At 42.8% G+C, this 20,689-nt stretch overlaps 1 protein-coding gene across 2 annotated transcripts in view; it reads left to right on the top strand.

Annotated features, from left to right (window-relative positions):
- Positions 1 to 155: 155 nt before the first annotated feature.
- Positions 156 to 20,689, top strand: part of ATF6 (activating transcription factor 6) — an 84,240-nt gene continuing 63,706 nt past the window's right edge. For both annotated transcript variants that reach the window (XM_064454721.1, XM_064454720.1), the window contains exons 1-9: positions 156 to 255; positions 617 to 693; positions 2,509 to 2,596; positions 2,937 to 3,031; positions 3,526 to 3,655; positions 3,898 to 4,104; positions 6,581 to 6,801; positions 13,953 to 14,138; positions 14,563 to 14,654. In XM_064454721.1, coding sequence (XP_064310791.1) covers positions 189 to 255; positions 617 to 693; positions 2,509 to 2,596; positions 2,937 to 3,031; positions 3,526 to 3,655; positions 3,898 to 4,104; positions 6,581 to 6,801; positions 13,953 to 14,138; positions 14,563 to 14,654 — 1,163 coding nt within the window. In that variant the 5' untranslated portion in view covers positions 156 to 188. The remainder of the gene's footprint in view (positions 256 to 616; positions 694 to 2,508; positions 2,597 to 2,936; positions 3,032 to 3,525; positions 3,656 to 3,897; positions 4,105 to 6,580; positions 6,802 to 13,952; positions 14,139 to 14,562; positions 14,655 to 20,689) is intronic.

Genomic DNA, 20,689 nt, shown 5'->3' with positions numbered 1-20,689 from the left:
AGCCGCCTCTGTGTGCCTGTGTCTCAGATCCCGGGCTCTGGAAGCGAAACCCCGGGGCGGGCAGCGGCCGTGGGGGCCCACGCGAGCCCGGTGAGAACGCCGACGTTGTCTGTCCGCCGGCGGCCGCCGTAGGCGGGGCGGGGCGCTGCCCGGAAGGAGACGTGGGTTTGGGGAGGAAGGCGGAAGCGATGGCGGCGGCGGCTGAGTGGGAGCCGGCGGGGTTGCTGCCGGCTTCGGGGGGCGGCCTTGACTGGGGTGAGCGCGGGGTCCGGGGCCGAGACTGGGCGGGGAGTGGCTGGGGCCGAGCGGGCGGGGGCTCGGCTGGGGACCGGGGCCGGGCGGGGAGGGGCTCGGCTGGGGACCGGGGCCGAGCGGGGAGGGGCTCGGCTAGGGACCGCGGCTGGGCGGGGGGGCTCGGCTGGGGACCGGGACCGGGGCCGGGGCCGGGCGGGGGGGCTCGGGACCGGGGTCGGGCGGGGGGGCTCGGCTGGGGACCGGGGCCGCGGCCGGGGCCGGGCGGGGGGGCTCGGGACCGGGGCCGGGCGGGGGTCTCGGCTAGGGACCGGGACCGAGTGGGGGGACTGGGTTGCGGTTGAGGCTGCTATCTGTCCTGCAGAGGCGGTGCTGGGCGAGGAGCTGAGCGAGCTGCTGGGCGCCGCCGAGCCGCGGCGAGCCCCGAGGGACGAGCCCGACGTGAGTAGCGGGCGGGGGCGGCGGGAGGCCGGGGTCCGTAAACCCTTCCAACACCGGTGTGACCCCACGGCCCGGCACGAGACCCCCCGGGAGCAGCGCTGTGGGTCTCATGGCGATCGTCTGGCAGGAGACGCTCTAGCCCACGGGCTGCAGCGCCGGCGGCCCCCAGGGCTTCACCCGTTCTCCCCTGCCTTAGCTACCGGGGTGCGGGTCCACCAGCCCGTGAATAAACTGTCGGTATCAAAGTTAGGGGTTTAAAGGCTGAGGTTAGAGGTTTGAGGTGCTGTCGCTGACGTCGCGAAGGTAAGGCTCCCGGTCACGGCAGCGCTGACCAGAGAACATGCTTCAGGGTTACGTGAAAGGAGAAGTGTGGAGAAGCGTGGGTGTGCTACCTCTGTGTCCGCCAGGGCTGTGCTTTATCACCATGCCTACAAGTTGGCTTCTTGTTTTTTTTCTTGTCTGTTTTTGGATTTTCTCCCAAACCGTTTGTTTGTAACCTTCTCTGTTAATCCCCATGCTTTTCGCTGTCCAATCCTACATACTGCTTTTTCCATCCCGGGGCATTTGCCTCCTGGATTCTCCACTCTCTGTTCTTCCCCCTGCCTTCTCGCTGCTCTCTGTGTCCTAACCCACCTCCAGCACAGCCCCTGGGTTATCCAGCATAAACCTCAGGTACTAGAAGCATCCCTACAGGTGTTGTAGAGCCAGACACTGGAGAAAAATTGGGAAATGCTGTGTTGTACAAGGGCAGGGTATCTCTCATCAGCAGGTCAGCGTCAGTTACCTGCATGGAGGCTCTTGCTGCACAGCTCAGGTTGTGGGTTTTGGTCATTCTTCCTATAAATATGCTTGGATGAGCTTTTTTTTCATCCTAGCCTGCAAATACTAATTTCTGTGTAGTCTGCAGATTTTCCGAGCCTCCCTTTATGAGGCAAGCTGAAAACATAAGAAGAGGTACACCTGCAGGCTAGTTTTTAGTAAGAGAATCTTTGCTGTGTATTTGTGTAAGTTGTGTATGCAATATTTATATTTTTTCATGCAAGTGCCCATAAAAATGTTACATTTGAGTAGGGAACTGAGACTTACAGTTGCATCAGAAGAAAAAAATGGAGCGTAGGTGTACCTGGTCTAGGTGTACCTCCTCAAGCAGAGGGGTTGGACAATATGATCTCCAGAGGTCCCTTCCAACCCCTACCATTCTGTGGTTGACCTGTTTTAAAGGTCAAACAATAAATAATATGTATTAATTGATTTTAGTCTTTTTTTTCCTGTTGGAAAAGGAAACTGGTGTCCCTGGCTTTAGAAGATCATGATGTCTGTTTATTCAAGTGTAGGGAGGCCTAATACATACTGTTCATCAGATCTTGAGCAAATCTTTTCCTGCTGGTAAACTGATACTGCTTTTGTTTATAAAGTGCTTTGAGATCTGATGATGGAAGGGCATTATGTAAATCTTTCAGTTAAGGTGAAGGGGAGGATGCCAACAAGTTGCTAAAACTTGTGATTTATGTGAGGGGGTTTATTGACTGGACTTAGAACTTTCACTTTACAAGTTACTGATAGTAGTACAGTAATTACTGATGGTCTTAAACTGGTATGCTCCTTTCCTACAGCTCGGAGCTTTAAAAGAAGCCTTGTCTTGTGTATTCCAGTTAAGAATTGCCCCCTTAAGGGCTTTTATCTCTGAGTGCCTCAAGGCAGCTGAAGCGATAGTTTTGTTTTGTTTTCCAGAGCTGTGAGAATGTGAACATAGTGGCTGGTGGTTTCAATGTGTATATTTTTTTAATTGTTTGTTTTTCTGAACTATCATTTCAGGAAAATGATCTCTATAACTTTCATTTTGATTTGGATTTGATGTCTTGGGACTCAGACCTTTGGAATATTACAGGCCATGCTTATGCAGGTAACTTACATTTTGTACTTTGCAGATGTGACTATTCTCCCACCTCCACCCCACAAGGGTGAGCTGTTAATAACTTTAGGATAGTCGTAACTTATGTGAAAGTTTTTGGTGTCCTGCAGCACTTAGCTCTGTGATGAGAAGTCATCCTGTGTTTCTGTGGGATGGGTAGAGCTGGCAAGGACTGCCCTACAAGCTAAGCTGTTTAGTATCTTTAATCTCACTATATTTTCTGCTGTGCTTTGCTTCAGAATTAAATAGCTGTTGTAGGGCAGCGTGTTCTTTACTGAACTCTCATTGTTAAACACTTGTACAGCATAATTTCTTTATCTGCCTCTTGCAGATACAAGTGTGAAGACAGAACCCTTGTCACCAGCCACTTCAAATTGTTCCATCCCTTCTCCGTCATCGGTGGACTCTCCAGTGCAGAATGTGCCTGTATGCATAAAGCTCCATGTAACGCACATAGTAGCAGTCACTCAGAACCAGCTGTGACAAACAAAAAGCCCAGTGATTTACTTATCTGACCAACTTCACAGCATAAGAGGAAACAGCTTATATTTCCAACCCTTGCAAAAAACAACTTCCCTTCAGTGATGTTTTCTTTCCTCTCCTGTTGTGACCCATTTTAAAATTAACATGTTCAGTTCTGTTTCCTCAGCTGTGTGTATTGGCCTGGTGCCAAACAAAATGCTTTCTGAAGTCTAGCAGTTGCTGACTTCTGCCCCTTTCACTCGGCTGATAAAGAAAAGTACTACTTCGTTTTTCAGGGTACTTGGCATTGACCAGAATAAAACTGCAGAACAAAACCTTTCTTCTGTTTGCTGAAGCAGCAACACAGATGCATGATGAAAGGCTGTTATACTCTGAACCACTGGTAGACACTTTTATGTGTTTCTGAAGCATTGATCTCATGTACTTTCTGTCTGCAGGATGATGTGGACTTCAGCTGTAGCTCCCAGATGTCTCCCATCTCTCTCTACAGCAAGAGCTGCAGAAGCCCTGCATCCCCCGAAGGAGATGGAGGGAAGAAGCCTGCTGTCAGCATCACTTCTCGGTCTGGTATGGAAGACTGAATTACTTTGATTCTGCAGATAGCATGTGTATTGTCCACATGCAAGACATTTGACTAACAGACACTAGTATATTCTGTCATTTCTGACTTGAAATTGTGATGGGGTATGTCTATTTTTAGTAAATATTATAGAGGGGTAAAAAACCCCATACCAACAGCCATGTTATTACTGCTTGTATCCTTTATTTTATATCTTCTGGTCCCACTCTGACACTTTTTCCTTTCCTAGCAAATAATTCTGCAAGAACTCTGAAGAGGTGTGGTCAGATGCCATCCAGGCCTTCGATACAGCCCAAACCCCTTTTGCCTGCTGTACCCGAGGCTCAGGCTAACATTGGTATCCCAGCTAAAACCATCATTATTCAGACTCTTCCCACGCTTGTGCCACTGCCAAAGCATCAGCCAGTTGTTAACATCCAGCCAGCACCTCCTAAAGGTACGTGAATTGCCATGACTGAGCCAGGTCTTGGGGGTAAACACCATATCTGTTTGGGACAGTTGTTAGAATAAAGTTAGCTTTGGCAGGTGAAATGGGAGGGGTAGGGGAAAAAAAGAGGGGTCCTACATGGTTTGCTGAAAAAGCTTCAGGCTAAGAAGATGGCCTTATTCCTCTGCCATATAGTCCTATGAGAAACAACACTCACCTGGGCATTGAATGGAAGGCAGTATAGCAAAAGAGGCTGTGCTCAGCACTAGCAGTTGTGGAGATAAAACTGCTGAGCTGGAAAGATCTCTAGGGACTCTTTGCTCTACTTGTGATGACAAGTGGTGTATAAGGTGATTACAGTGCTGTTCTGTTTGTAACCAAAGGAAGATCCAGCAGAAACATGTGGGGTGGCTTGAAAGCTTGGGAGGAGTGATGAACGCTTTTTTTTTATCCACGTGAAACTCTGCCACAGGATGGTGGGAACATGGGTTTATGGCTTTTTATCTCACTAAACAGTGTTAAATAGCATGTTGTAAAACCTGCTAGCAGTTGAGTGTGTCCTGTCAGAGGTTGGGATAGTTGCTTACAGCTCAAGCTGATGTTAACAAGAGGGAGGTGATACTTGATAATTCTTCACTGATAATTCTTCATTCCTCTTGTTGCCCTGTAACAGATTTTTTGAATTAGCTTGAGCCCTCATTTCTGAAACCCAAACATTATTTTACTCTTCAGCTAAGGCAGTAGGAACATTACTTGCATTGCTGAAATGGTCAGACGCAGTTACTTTTTTTCACCAGCTGATGGCTGCAGTCCCTTGTGGTTGGCTGTATGGGCACTGAGGCATGGAAGTAAAAGGAGTCAAATACTTAAGGGCATGTATCTAGAAATTATTGCAATAGTGAAAATTTGTCTTCATTACTATTTGCTCTTCCATCAGGAGTTAAGCGAAAGCCGGAGACACTGATATTTGTAACAACATGCCTAAGATTTTTCAACTGCTTAAAACACAGGTCAGCACAGTGTGGCCTATTTCTTATTCCTTTTGATGTTCCAGCTGATAAAATGCCATCTGGAATAAGGAATGTTGGGGATATGGATTTTTTGGATAGAAGTATAGTACTATGAAGATCAGCTTCTCCTTTTCCCTGAAGAAAAGTCAGGAAAGGCGTTTCTGTGAGGCACTAAATACATGCCATTTATTTACTTTAACTGATGGTGTGTTTAAAAATTCTGTAGTGCCGCTTCCATAACAGAAGCCATAAGGATCTTTTTTGTAAATCAGCATCCCCTGCACATGGCAAGTTGGAGCTACCGTTTTGGAATATGCTATTATCTTCAAAGGAGCATGAGGAATTATATTTTTACAGTCCCTTTCATAAAAGCTTAAGAAGAAAGTGTGATCTTAGAGCATCACACACTTGATGCATTAAAAATATTGTTGAAATAATCTCAAATTCACCATTTGAGATTCTTAGATAGGGTAGCACTAACTTAGGATGTCTTCAAGATTATCTCTGCAAAAAAGGAGATCTAATCCAACACCTCATACATAAAAGACCTTGATGCTAGGTAAATGAGTGCTGGGTAAATGCTGTAATACATCATCCTGCATTTTCGTTGTAATGCTGAGCTGGAACGTGCTGTTTCAGAAAGCTGGCAAGATCATCCTGTTACAAAGGATTAGAGAGGCGTTCATGTGTTTTCAGACAACAAAGTATTACTCAAGCACCTGCTTCAGTTAAATGTAGTTGTTGGACTGAAATTTCTTGGAAGTGACTGTTCTTAATTCCATTTCAAACTCTGTTAAAATTACCTCATTTTTTCTGCTTGGTTTTCTTTAAGCTCTGTTCAGCTTGTGCCTAAAATTTCCTACATAAGACATTTTTTTTTTAAAAAAATGGTCTTGTCTTAGTGTGAATTGAGGCTTTAGCTTATGTTTTGAAAGTGTAACTTGCACTGTTCTTTCTTGTTTATCTTCTTTCTCTGGACTGTTTCTGTATTGGTTTGTATAGTATGAGTCATTCTGTGTAGCAAGTTTTCCACTGAGTACAGCAATAAAGTAGGGATGGACAAAAGGGAGAAGAAGGATTGAGGTAAGCTGGCTAAGGTCTTTGAAAAAGTTGCTCAAAGTGCATCAGGTATTAGCAATACTGAAACAAGTAATGTTTCTAACAAGTGTTGACTTTAATTAACTTTGAAGAGCCATCAGGTTTTGGGAGAGAGCTTGATTTAGTGGATCCCTTTAATATGTGTAGCTTTGGTTTGCAGGATGGATTAAGAGCTCTGCAAACTTTTGAGCTTTTTTTTTCCCTCCATTCCTACCCTGTGGAATATACTGATGCTGAAGAACTGGACTTGAGATAAATCATGTGGGACAGGAGAAGCAGCAAGGCTTTCTACCTCCCATATCAGTATTTCTGTACAAACTGGTCATGTACATTTCATATCAGACACTGAGCACTCCTATTTGTTTCTTCTGTTCTAGGTCAATCAGTGGTGCTCCCCCAGCCTACTGTGGTACAGCTCCAGGCTCCTGGGGTGCTTCCTGCTTCCCAGCCAGTCATTGCTGTCCCTGGAGCGACCACACAGCTTCACAATCATACGGTGAATGCATTGCCTCCAGCTGCTGGAAATGGCTCAACAAGCGGCAAAATACCAGTGACTAAGCCCTTGCTTCAGAGCACCACACCAGCAATGGGGCTGGATGTAAGTTCTGACTGTGTGATGATAGCTAATAACCAAACCCTGGGAACAGTTTTCAGTTACCCGCATGAGGGATATAATGGGAGAACCAGATCCCTTTAGAGTCTCAGGAAGACAGCTGTAGTTGGGCTCATCTAACAGGATTTCTAATAGTAAACAGAGAATTCGGCAGCTTGGCAAAGAATGGGGAGGAACGGCTTGATATCTGCTGGCCTGCCTGGTGTTGCAGACCAGGTATGCAGACATTGTGGCAGAAGACAGTGCTGATATATTTTTCCTTCTCAACTTCTCAACTGCAAGCTCTCAATGGCTGGAGCTCTGTTACATACAGGAAGACTTGACACATCTGATTTTTGATTAGTGCTAAACAATTCTTCTAATCCATATAATAAAAACACTCCTTTGGAAGTAGATGAATTGGAAATGTCAGCAGTAGGCCTGATTCTTTTTCCATCCCCTTTATCTCCCCAGATTCTACTCATGATTTTTAGAAATTTCGGGGTTTGAGTCTCATAGGATCCTAATCTCCTCAGGCTCCCTTTTGGTCATATACTGGATGAGTAGAAAAGGGGATAAGCTCTCAACAGTCACTGTATGAGTTTTTCCACAGTAGCTCACAGTAAGCAGTAAATGTAAACAGAAATAGCTTTTGAGATGTGTGGGGTTTTTCTCCCCCATCAGCTTTGACATCTTAACTAGCTTGCAAGCTGGGTGTTAACTTGATTTAGTTCCTAGTGGCTGGGAGCTGCTTTCATTGCATTTTGTTGTCCGAAAGAAAGCATGGTTGTAGAAGGTACTGAAGCTTCTTGTTTGTGGCTTTTAAACTCTCAGGGGGTCATTCTCCAGTGCGGCATTCCAAGCGCAGTTGTCGTGAGCTGAGGGTCCCGTTGCATATCTCTGCGAGGGAGAAATCACTGGTGTTCGTTCACATGAAATTTTGCAGTATAGTCACCTGCTTATTAGCAGTGCAGGACACTTCCTCAAAGGCACGTGCCTTCTGGCGTCTTTGGAGGGATGTTGTTCTACAGTTTCTAGTGTCTGAGAATTGCCACTCGTGCTTGATGTTAAATTTTCTTCGCTATTTGTGTTTGTCTGTGGGCTGCATTTTTAAATGAAAAATTATTTGCTACAAATAATTCAGTAGCCAGACTGCAATGGAAACCTAATCTTGAATTTGCAAGAAGCTAACAAAAGGTCTGTCAGTAGAGAGACTAGTTAAGAGTGCTGTATTTTTAAACGATAATTGCCTGCCATGCAAAGCCAAACTGAAGGGGCCTGTCAGCAGTCATTAGATTTGTGACTTCCTGTAATTGGGACTAGCACGGCACCTTGCCATTGTCTGAATATAAGGTTTAATTGACAAAACCCACTTATTATCATCACAGTTCATGTACACATCTGTGACAGTAGTCAAATATGTGGCTGGGGTAATGAGTAGCTGTTTTGAATGATGGTTGTGTGGGTATTTCCACTTGAAGCTGTTTGAGGGAGGCAGTTTTAAGACTTGGTATCAGCCTAAACGCTGCACATCTTACCTGTGTTTATTGAAACATGAAAAAACAGTTGCAGCTGCTCTTTGGCACATACTGTGAAATAGCCCTTTGAAAAAGAACAAATGTTTCAGGATGCAGCTTGTGCCAGCAGGGTTAAAACATCTTGTTACTACCATAGATGACATATGTGGCGCTCAGAGCTGCACAGATGTAGCTGTCATTTGAGCTCTATAACATGTGTTTTTGTTTGCTAAACTAAGGAGATGTTGCAGGACAAAAAAATACTGCAGGACTTTCTTTTGGCCTTAGAAGGGATAAACTCTTAGCTTAACACTTAGCCCTTCCAATGGATTAGACTGAGATGAGCTGATAGCAAGCTGTACACGTGAGCCCTACATTGTGCTTGTCCTAATGGCACATGTTTATGCAGCTTGCCAGTCCCGGGGAACTGCCAGGCTTTGAGTGCAGTCCCTCTTCACTAGGAAACTGGTGAAGAACTTTCCACTAGGAAATTGGACTACAGAAACCACTCTTCCTGTTGAAGGAAAGAGGCTCGTAACTGAAAAAGCAGATTGCTTTTCCTGTTGCAATGAAATGGTATGAGGACTTAAATGGTAAGTGTGTGATGGAACCCAGTTTAGTTGTGTCCTTACAGGGCCTTCCTCTCATGTTTCCGCTCTGCAGTGAGAAAGGGTTTAATTCTGCCTCCCAGTTCTGTTGATAAAAATACACTGAAAATTTTTTTAAAAGTTAGATTATGCAAAATTACTTCAACATAAGTGTGGATTTCTATTAAAGAATCCTGGTTTTGGTGCTGTACATTGGATAAATTTCATATGAAATAAACCCATCAGTCAAGTTGTGTTCTGTTGAGCTAGAAACAAGAAAACCCAGATCTTTCATAAGAACAGAGAAAACACTTGCATAGGTTTTGTATTCCCACATTTAAGATGCATCTTCGAAGATGGCAGCTTTCATAAGCTGAGATAAGAAGCCAGCCAATGTAAAGCTGAAATGGTTTCTACTTTCAGCTCTTTGTTAACTTTCCCAGCATGCGTACAAAAAACTCTGTGGAGCATGAGAGACATTCTTACCACCTTGTGCTAGAAATACAGCTTGCGTTGGAATCGAGGTTAAATTTTGGTCAGTACTGAGTTTTCTTTGGAAAGCTAAATTGAGGCAGTGGTGTTTATTTGTGAAATGCATGACTTTGTAACAATTCTGAAGATAGCGGACAATGCGATTCTAGTTAGTCCTGTTTGAAGCAACGTTTTGCAACGAACCTTGCATTTCAGGTTTACAACAACATCTTTTTGGTGTGTGTGTTAGTGGTCTTAGTTTTTAAAGCTAGGAAGCAGAAGTTGCACCTCTGATTTAATGTTTGATTTTAATGACAATGTTTTCCCTTTATGGTCTGTGTTTACTGAGAACCAGAAGCTACTATCTTGAGTGGTAAATTAATACAATATGACCTACAAAGAGGGAGGCTGCAAAAGAAGTTAGCAGAGGTGTTTGCTACGTTTAATCTTTGTTCAGCACTTGTGCAAAGCAATGTTGCTCAAGCAGTCTGACATTATAAATAAGTTCCTCTATCTCTTCTGATTATCAAAATGCTCAAGCAAGGGGCATGTTTAGCTTGATACCAAGAAAGCTATGTAATGCTTAGGGTGATACTGCTTCCAGGTTTAAGCATTGTTGCACTATTTCACACACACAGCTCTTTCTGTTTCCTGCATCAGATTTAGGTAGGATCAGGCGTGAACTTGTGGTTTATTCCCCAAGAAAAGCCAGGCAAGTGCTAGAGGGTTGACCAAGGGCCTTAAACTGTTTTAGGGATTGTCAATTAAAACAAAATAACTCAAGGACACAAATAGTTGAGTTTCATTTAGGCAAGCTTAAGAAATGTGTTGAAGTGAAACTAGTGTAGTATAGACTGAAACATGCAGTTATTGCACAAGAGTACCTTGAATTGGACTGGGGAGAGCTGCTGTTCCTGACAGTGTTTGGAGAATACTGAGTAAAGCAGGGCAGTCTAGGTAAATACCATCTGAAACATAGCTGGTAGTGTCTGAAACAGCGATAGATGTACCTTAGTGTAAAAACACTGTACTGGTGCTTTAACTCCATGTTTTGTCCAGGGAAGCAGGTAGATTTGCCAGAGGTTCCAGATACTTAGTCAAAAGCTATCCAGTAGTGAATAATCCTGAGCAGGTCTGCAAACAAGAATGGAAGTCAAAAATTTGGTGGTCTTTGACTTCATGATGCAAAACCTCTCTTAAAAAGAGGAATGTAACTACTTGTTTGGAATGTCGCACAACCCAAGCCAAAGCTGCTGCATGAACTCATTCCTTATTATTTAATCTTTGGACAGTTGTAGTGATCCTGGCCCAAACTAGTGTGTTCTATACACTGCAGTCCTTGGCTAGCCTGAATCTTTGTTGGTTTTTCCCCCCCCCCATAGTTTTTATATGTCTGCAGAAGTTTTATGTATTGTGGTACTTAAAAAAAATTCAAGACAAAGATTAATGTTAATGAAAATATGTTAAAGTTTTTTCCTTCTCCACTCTCTGTTAAAGAGAGAAACTGGAGTTAGAACAAACAGCTTCACTTTCACAGACTTGTTGGTGGCAGCAGACTGGACATATAATAAATGATCTTTACAGAAAGCAATTACATTAACATGGAGACAGCCCAAAATGTTAATGCCCTGTAACGTGTTTTCTTAGTCTTTGTCACCAGACTGCAGTATCATGAAGAAGAATGACTTCTTCAAACAACCTGTAGCCAATTTTTCTTGTAGACACTGAAGCCCTAGAGCAACATGTCTGTGTGCATGTGTATACAGGGAGAAAACTATGGTTCAGGTTCCTTAAGCAGCCAGACTGTGAAGCATGCTATTGGAGATAGTTAATGTTACTATTCTGTGACTTATTTTTTTCCCTGGACTGATTCTTGTAGTATCTTATCCTTTTTCTTTAGCTTTCATGCTTGAATAGATCCAGGTTATTCCAGTGTGAGTGTTGGTAGCTACTGGAGGACATACTGGGGGTCTGTGTAAGATACAGCATTCAGTTTTCTTTCAACGTAAACATCATTAAGGCACATCCTGTTGTAGTTTATTAAAGTGATGGAAGTCTTCTGTTTTTAATAAAAACAGAGCTGCTGTTGCTAATCTGTGAGGTAAAGGAAATAAACAAAGTAGTGTTTAAACTTAAAATTTCAAGTAGTTTTGTATAGCTCTGCAGTATCGATCATCATTATCCTTGTCAGCAGCAAGATGCTTTCAGTCTAGGTTGTCCTACTCAGTGCAAACCACAAAATAAGTAAGTGGTAAAAGATGATAGACTGTTCTTGCTTGGGGAGAAAATCAGAGTCATGAAGGCTGTTGGAGGATGGGGAGGGGTTACTTTGAACTGTTCCAGTCTGATCTTGCAGACTGAATGTCTAATAGTGGTTGGAGTGGATTATGTACCCTCCTGGAGTATACTTGCTTGTTTAGCTTCATCCAGAAGGAATCCAGTTTGTACACTCTATCAGAGACTGTTCCATGATGTGAACGAGAGCATCTTAAGTGGGAGAACCAGAAAATGTGCATCAAAGCCACGCTCCTCATCTGAATTAAAATGCTAGTATAGATGCACCCAGAGACTGCATTTAAACTGCCATGTAAGTGCTTGATACACATAGAATGACAGAATCACAGATTATGTCAGGCAGAAAAGTTGATTTGCATCACTAATTTCTACCTGATATTAATTTGAAGTAAAGACAGATCCAGGATTAGCTCTCAGAGTTTAGTATCCGAACATCAGATAGTCTGGCAGATAGCATGTGAGCGTTTCCCCAAGATAAAGATCCTCCCCTTTTCAACACCCTCCTCCTCTCTATCCCCTTCCCATCTCTGGAAGAATCACAGTATCACAGAATAACTTAGGCTGGAAGGGGCATCAGGAGGTTACTCAGGGTCTTGTCCAGCTAAATTTTATGTATTTCTAAGGGTGGAGAGACCACATATATTGAACCACATTATACATGAGGAGAGAAGTCACTCACATTTGCTATTGTACTGGTGTTTTGAACAATGCATACTAGGACAATGTTGGTGGGATTTGATTACCTAAATAAAGACATTTGCCATCTGTGATGCTCTAGGGTATTCCTCTCAGCTTCCAGCTCAGGCTTCTGATAAACACAGGTGTCTTGTATATCCCATATAATATTGGTCAGACCCAGGAGCATATATTAGACACAAAAGGACATCTCAAATAGCACAGACACTTGTTTAGTCAACTAAGTCATCTTAGCTGAGGACAATATTTCCCCCTGTCCCCTTTCTGTTTGTTAAATTCACTTTAGGCAAAATCCATTTAGGTTTGGCTCTTCATGTGAAGTGGAGGGAAGACAATCCAATCACACTTCTTTCCTCACAACGTCACTACTATCAATAGATGCGGACCAAAGACAAACTTATTCTGTCTCTTCTGGTGGAGGAGTATAGCTTTTCCACTGCAGTGTAGCCCACGTATGTCACTCTTTTGCACTGTAAAGCAGTGCTTGAAGTGACAGGAGTAAGTAGAAGCATGGTTCCCAGGTCAGTGAGAATCTAGTCCCTGGCTGAGGGAGAGCTAGGATCACAGAATCACAGAATGGTAGGGGTTGGAAGGGACCTCTGGAGATCATCTTGTCCAACCCCCCTGCTTGAGCAGGTACACCTAGAACAGGGATCACAGGAACGCATCCAGGCGGGTTTTGAATGTCTCCAGGGAAGGAGACTCCACAGCCTCCCTGGGCAGCCTGTGCCACTGCTCCGTCACCCGCACAGGAAAGAAGTTTTTTCTCATATTCAGGTGGAACTTCCTGTGTTCCAGCTTGTGCCCATTGCCCCCTGTCCTGTTGGGCACTACTGAAAAGAGTCTGGCCCCATCCTCTTGACACCCATCCTTCAGATATTTATAAGCACTGAGAAGATTCCCTTTCAGTCTTCTCTTCTCCAGGCTGAACAAACCCAGGTCTCTCAGCTGTTCCTCATAAGAGAGATGCTCCGGTCCCCTGATCATCTTGGTAGCTCTCTGCTGGGCTCTCTCCAGTGGTTCCCTGTCTTTCTGAATGTGCAATGTGAGGTCAACAACAGTATTCAGAATCTCAAAAACCATATATCAGAGCTGGAAAAGCTACAGAAACAGGTGTAATCAGTGTGGAAATGGCTTCCATACAGAATGCACTAAAGAACTGTAGGACATACCAGTTAAGAAAACAGCTGACTGATTCTAGCTTATAAAACATGGTAAAGAGAAGGTGAAAGACATTCTTGCTACCTTGCAGACCTCTAGATATGTATTTTTTTATCTTTGTGATGTGATTGATCAAATCAAGCTGCTGCTCAAGCATACATTTGGTGTCTCCTACACATAGAAGGCTGAGAATGCAGGAGAAAACAGAGGCAGTGCAGGACCTGTTTTTTCATTATTCATGAGCTGTAACTCTTGGGGGTGTATCATGATTCCTAGCTGCCTCTGTACTCATCATTTCAACTCATTTGAAGCAGAGTGCAGGAAACTATCTGTGCAGACTTTTGACAAAGTAGAGGAACAGCAAATATGCATTAAATAAATGCACTTTTAACTTGCAGATCAATAACAGGCCTCCATATTGTCTGTCCAGGTCAATGTCTTGAGAAGGCAGCAGCGCATGATCAAAAACCGGGAGTCAGCCTTTCAGTCACGGAAGAAAAAGAAAGAATACATGTTGGGACTGGAAGCGAGGCTAGAGGCAGCCTTACTGGAAAATGAGAAACTCAAGAAAGAAAACAGCACACTGAAGAGGCAGCTGGATGAAGTGGTATTAGAGGTAAGAGATCGTGGTGAAGATCTGACTCTATATAAAGACAGTTGCTCAGTTGGAAGGCACTTGAACAAAAACATGGAAGTGTTGACTGGAAGACTTTTGGGAGTTTCTAGCCCAGTGTCCCACTCCGACCAGGACTTTCACTAACTCCAGGTCAGGACAGCTGTTGCTTTATCTAGTTGACTTTTAATTCCTTGTTCATGGTGCTTCTGAAGATTTCACTGAGAAGATAGAGTGGATAGAAGCTGAATATAATGTACAGACAGAAGAGTTTTATTTTGAAGTAGTCCTGGGATGTATTCTTACATAATTAGGCACGTATAAATCTAAAAAGCAAGCATAATTTCGTTTATTTAGGTCCTGACATACCTTTGCATGTCTGTGCCCCTTTTTTATTGCATGTCGTCTTTGTTTTTTTCCTGTCTAGAACCAGAAGCTCAAAGTATCATCTCCAAAGAGAAGGACCTTGTGTGTGATGGTGATACTGGCTTTCATAATGTTGAATTATGGTCCACTGAGGTAAGCTGCCTAAAATTCTTTTTTGCATAGTGAGTTTGCTGTCCTGCAATTTTTGTTTGAATCCTTAATACAGGCTGAGTTGTGTTTTGAAGCCTTGTGCTTGAAATCTGACTTCTGTCCTTTACTCTTCTCCTGCGTAGGGGAAGACTTATATGTATAATGGTTCCTCTTTCAGAATCCTTCTGGCAACAAGAGATGGATCTTGTACTTCTAATTTATCTTGGCTTGGCATTTTGTTCATCAGCGCAGCATACAGCAGTTTGTCTGCTCCATTTATACCTGAAGAGATTAAAGACCTGTGTTTAGAATCCTTTTAGGAAAAAAGTCACAGGCTTTGAGAGCTCACCTGCTTGTTTATACCTGTGCTAATCTCAATAGCTAAGAGTTTAAGCTGCTTCTAGTACCCAGTGCAGGAAATCCCACTGTTCATTCCTGTGCTTTGCAATCCTGACCATTAGATGTATCTAGCCACAATCTTCCTCATTACAGTGTAAGTCCTATATTACTTCTAGATCTGGTGAAGAGGTGGTTCCCTCTCCTTAATTAGTTGAACTGGTAATCAGAAACCTCTCTTGTTTGAACTGTATCAACGTAGGAACCAGAGAGCAGGAAGGAAATGCTGCATTACTTCCCAGACACTTTATAAAGAAATCTGTGGAAGAGAGGAGACTAAAAAGGGATACTTCTTACACATATCTGTCTATTTAACCTGGCTTTGGAACATAAGGACCTTTTATATGAAGCTGTTAACTTTTTCAAAAGGGGAGGATATTTCAGTAGATTCCCAGTCAGCAGTGTCTCCATTTGTCCTCAAAACCCCAGATGAACTAAAGGAATTGGATGAGTTTCTGACTATGATAAACTTTTACAATGTTGGTGTTTGTATTTTTAATCATATTAGAAAATTTGCTGAAATCACTTTTAGAAGTATTCGCACTTATTGCAACTTCTGTTCGTCTCAGGCAGTGAAATACATCTGATAATTTTACTTCAGTATGGATGATTTTAAGGTAGACCATTTCTTAGTGAATTTAGGGTGTGTATTGGGATCTTTGACTATTGGGCAGAAAAATCAGTTTCCAGATACTAAGAGATCGATTTGTACAGCCCATCTGCATTTGCAAACATTACCACTCACTCAAGGGATACCGTTCTTACTTGGTGAGAAGTAATAGGACCAGTAATCTTTTTGAAGCTGGAAGAAATTTTAGTTCCCTCCACATTACAGTGAGGAGTTGGCATGCATGAAGCTCTTGTTAGTGTTGAGAGGCTTGGAAACATTCAGAAGATGAGTGGGAGTCTTCTACCACAGTGCTCTAGAGTTCCTGTGTCAGCTTCTCTACCCCCAAGAATGAGTAAGGCGTTGAGCTTGATGGCAAGAAACTGCTGTCAAAGTAGACTGAAAGGTCAGTTTGTGTTCATATCTTTGCAACAATCAGTAACTATAGAAATGTGACAGGGTTAATTTCTTGGCCTGTTTGATGTTTAATATAGTAGATAAAGCAAAAATAAATTCTTGGATGTCTGGCTGAGCATGCCAGTGTAATCGTTGTGCCTGAACTAGGTGGTCTGCGTCAGTGCTGGATTTAGGCAGTGAGGAGAAATGTGACTGCAAATTTGCAAAGAATCACTCTTATCTTTCTGCTTTTTTTTTCTCCCTAGCAGAATAAATGCTTGGACTGCAATTAAAAACTAGACTGTCAAGGTGGTGTGAATGTTCATTGTGCAATACCCTTTGGAAGGCCCAGAATGTAGGATATGAAACCATTACTTAAGATTTCACTCCTCCCATACACATTTTCTTCCTTTTATAGAGGTGTCACTGAGTTGTAGCTCCACCAACATGATAGTCATGATTGCTGTTCTGCTTAGTCTTTAACAACAGAAGTTTCCAATGCACGTGGTGTTTTTCAGTCCCAACAACTTCTTACAGAAATAAGGATTTTTTTGTTGTTGTTGTTAAAATATCTGTGCTAGCTTACAGTTCACAAAAGTATTTTTTTTTCCCCCCAAGCTCACTATCTGTGGAATACTTAATTTCCATACAGCAGTCAACTGGAGATAAATCTGATTTGGAACTTTGTGACAGTGTTGCCATTTCTTCTATGTAGGAAATAATTTCATTTGCATACCTGTATGGAGCTATGACAGCATTCAAGCACAGGATGTTTTGATTCAAGCATATTAGCAGTGAATATTTTATTATTTAAAACCAATGAACCATTGCAAGGAGAGGGTGATATCCAAAAAAAGCAAAAATGTGAGAATTTCACCCCCTACATTCCATAGCAGACTTTGAAATTATGTAACAGACTTTGAAATTCTATTAGCTGGCATTATTGTAAGATGCTTCTCACTTTCTTAACCAGAAGTGATGGGATTCCTTGAAGGGTAGAGGTAAAACAAAAGAACAGATATATAGGTTACCTCTTTAACTGCCTATTTCCATCAAGTGAGAGAAGGCAGGGGAGTGGTGGGGTTGCTCGGGGACGGGGCTGTGAATCTGAACGACAAGCAGTCCTGCAAACCCTCCCTGGCCTGTAGCAAGTCAGTAGAGGTGCAGTGCAGTGTTTGGGCGCTCGGAATCCCACATAAAACCATCTGGATGGTTGGCTGCGTAGTTAGTTTTGTTTTCTTCTGTGTTAGTGGACATGTGTTGTACTAGCACTGGTTCACACATAATTTTCTTTACTGGTCTTAAGTCTTGTTGACTGCGTATGTAGGTGGGGGGATGTTTTGTGATGTTTCATGGAGGGCTCTGAGGCTGTGCTGTTCTGCTGGTTTAATATTTTGAGAAGCAGCCCAGGATGTGGCAGCCCTTGGCAAACAAGTTTAGCAGATAAAATTATTCTACTGACACATTTTTTCATGCTGACAAATATACTCTGTGTATGGGTAATCTGTAACATTGAACATGGAAATATGGGAGTGAGGCTGAAAGTCTGGTAGGGAAGGTGGAGTATTGACTCAAGAAATCTGTTCCAAAATATTCAGAGGAGAGTCTAGTCCAGTCTGTTTAATTGCCAACAAGCTTTTCAGAATATCCTTCAAGTCTTGGAAATGGCACCATGTTATCTCTGATAAAAAATATAAGTTGAATTAAATATAAATTGAATAGAAATGTGAATTGAATGCTTTCTGGTCATGAAAGTGGCTTGTATTGAGTTAATGGTAACTCTGCCTTATATTGTACTATGTTACTAAACTCTTTTGGGTTTGTTGATATTTGTATAGAAAACTGAGACTTTCAGTTATTAAAAGCAGAAGTGATTTAGCAGAAATTCTAGTAGTATAAGTTTCTATTTCTTCTCTTTGCTTTATATTAGAAGAAAGGTGTCCAGGAATTTTCCATCTGTGTGTCAATGAACTATTCTCTAATCTTTGTGAATGATTTGTATTTGGATTTAACATCTATAAAAATTTCATTTTATTATTATTTAAGAATGATTGGTGAGGTGTATGAAGGGAAGAGGGTACATTTTGATTTAATTCCTTGAAGAGGTCACCCCGTTGCCCCCGGTCTTACATACCATGAGGTGAAAGACAGGAATTGGCAACCCACCGTGTTTGCACAAAAGGCAGTGAGCATACAAACCTTGGCATGTGGCAGGGTTGGGAGCTGGAACCACGACGTCTGGAGGCAGGTATCTGTGGGAGGCAGTGTCTCCTGCCTTAGCATTTACCTTCTGTAAGAGCCAGTGTCTCGGTCAGCGTGGCTGCATTCTCAGCTGGCATGGCACCCCTGAAAGACTGCTGACTTCTGGCATTAAGAAATATCTAATTAGCTTTGGTTTTTTTAATCACCTACAACATGAAATCTGAAGATTTTGAGAGTGTTACAGTTCCTGGATACTTTTTTTTCCTTTATTAATTTCCATATTTGTGTTACTGTGCCTGGGTACTAACCAGATCTACAAATGTCTTAAGCACAAACAATGTTGAAACAAATGGAAACCAAGCACACACTCTAGTCTGAACAATACCTGTATTTATTTTGGGACTCTTTTTCTTATGTTTCTCTTCCCTGTTCCCACGTGAATATAAATTGTCTTGTGTGTTTGGTTTTTTTCATTAAGTCCTACATGTGATAGTAAAATATGTGCAGGAAACTAACCCAACTAATGTATGAAAAGTAGGGAAAGGAGAAGGATCACAGAAGATGCAAAAGATAAATGTTTCTGCATCTTTTCTTCTTGGGGCAGTAGCAGCAAAGCAGGTAAGCGAGGCACTTGCTAGTGGCCCTATCATTATTTTCTTGGCCATGAAAAATGTCCAAGTAGTTATTTTTTTTCCCCTAATCAATCTGCTCAAGCTTACATGGTGGTAATCATCTAACAACAGTCTTGGAGCGTTTATAAAGATGTCAGCCAGACAGAATGTGTCCTAACTACCATTTCACATATTTAGTGGACAGAAAACAAAGAAAAATATGAAGTTGGAGAGAGGAAAGGCAGATCTGCAAAGAATTGGAACAGGGTGTTTGAGAAGGTGGTGTGATTTGTTTTTATTAATTTTGGGGTTTTTTTTCTTACAAGTTGGCCATCTCTGTATGGCTGGAACCCCTTTCAAACTGGAAAACAGACTTGGTGATGTAACCAAAAATTCTTAAGCTGTATTTGTGGTGGAGGATGACTGAGGTGGTGATTGATGGAGCTGAGTAAAACTGGTGCTTGAAAACCTCCTGTGTCCTGTTGACCTACAGCAGCTGTGCTAGAATTGCTGGCCTTTTGTAGAGACTTCACTGCAGCTCCTCTCCAGAGTGTCCTGATGGTGTTTCCTCTACTTTCCAGGACTATCCTGGAAACTAAGTAATCTATTAAAAATTTAGATCTACTGAGCAATCTGCAAATAAAGACACCAGCGTGGGTAGCTGAGAAGCAGGATTTTTCTGGTGTTGTCGTAGACTGCAACAATTGGAGAAGCAGTGATTTTTGACTATTCAAAGACTTAGGGTGTGTCCCATTTCTTAGATTCGTAGCACAAACATTAGGAAAGAAACCCAGAAGTGGTAAGATTAATCATCCTTTACTAAAAATGAGTAAATAACCCAAGGGTTGTTCAGCTGTGTGCTGCCATGATCTGCTGCTTGTAAACATGAAGTAAGCAAAACACAAGTCTCTCACCAGCACCAAGATTAGTATCTGACCTAGTCTGCAGGCTTCTAGTCAGTACTAATGTAGCCTGCTGAGCTTTTGGAGCATGTGTGGTTTGGGCTGCTGAAAGCACCATCCATTAAGCACACCTGTATTGGCGTCAGTATGGTCTAGAGGCCTTGCGTGAGCTGAGAAATCTTGAGTTGGTATGTGGGAGAGAAGGATTATTCTGAGTTTTGGTGCATTCGGCAGTGTTTCGTACAAGTTTGCTATTGTTTGAGCCTTAATGCAGGACTCCTTGATTAAAGAAACAGACCTGTCTTAAGGCAGTGTTGTGGTTTAACCCCAGCCAGGAACTAAGCATCACCCAACTGCTCGCTCACTCCCCACCAGTGGGATGGGGGAGAGAATCAGAGGAGTAAAAGTGAGAAAACTCGCAGATTGAGATAGAGAGTTTAATAGGTAAAGCAAAAGCCGTGAACGCAAGCAAAGCAAAACAAGGAATTCATTCACCTTTTCCCATGGGCCGGCAGGTGTTCAGCCATCCCCAGGAAAGCAGGGCTCCATCACACGTAACAGTTACTTGGGAAGACAAACGCCATCACTCCGAACATACCCCCTTCCTTTCTCTTCCTCCAGCTCTATATACTGAGCATGATGTAATCTGGCATGGAATATCCCTTTGGTCAGTTGGGGTCAGCTGTCCCAGCTGTGCCCCCTCCCAACTTGTTGTGCACCCAGCAGAGCACGGGGAGCTGAAGAAGTCCTTGACTCTGTGTAAACACTACTTAGCAACAACTAAAACATCCTTGTATTATCAATGCTGTGTTTAGCACAAATCCAAAACATAACCCCATACTGTGAAGAAAATTAACTCTATCCCAGCCAAAACCAGCACAGGGAAGCAGGAGCCTAGGAATACTTCGGTGGTGGGATGTCAGA

Source organism: Phalacrocorax carbo, chromosome 6, assembly GCF_963921805.1.
Source record: "Phalacrocorax carbo chromosome 6, bPhaCar2.1, whole genome shotgun sequence".
Lineage (NCBI taxonomy): Eukaryota > Metazoa > Chordata > Aves > Suliformes > Phalacrocoracidae > Phalacrocorax > Phalacrocorax carbo.
The sequence above is the reverse complement of the archived record's forward strand: the minus strand, read 5'-3'. Positions and strand labels throughout refer to the sequence as shown.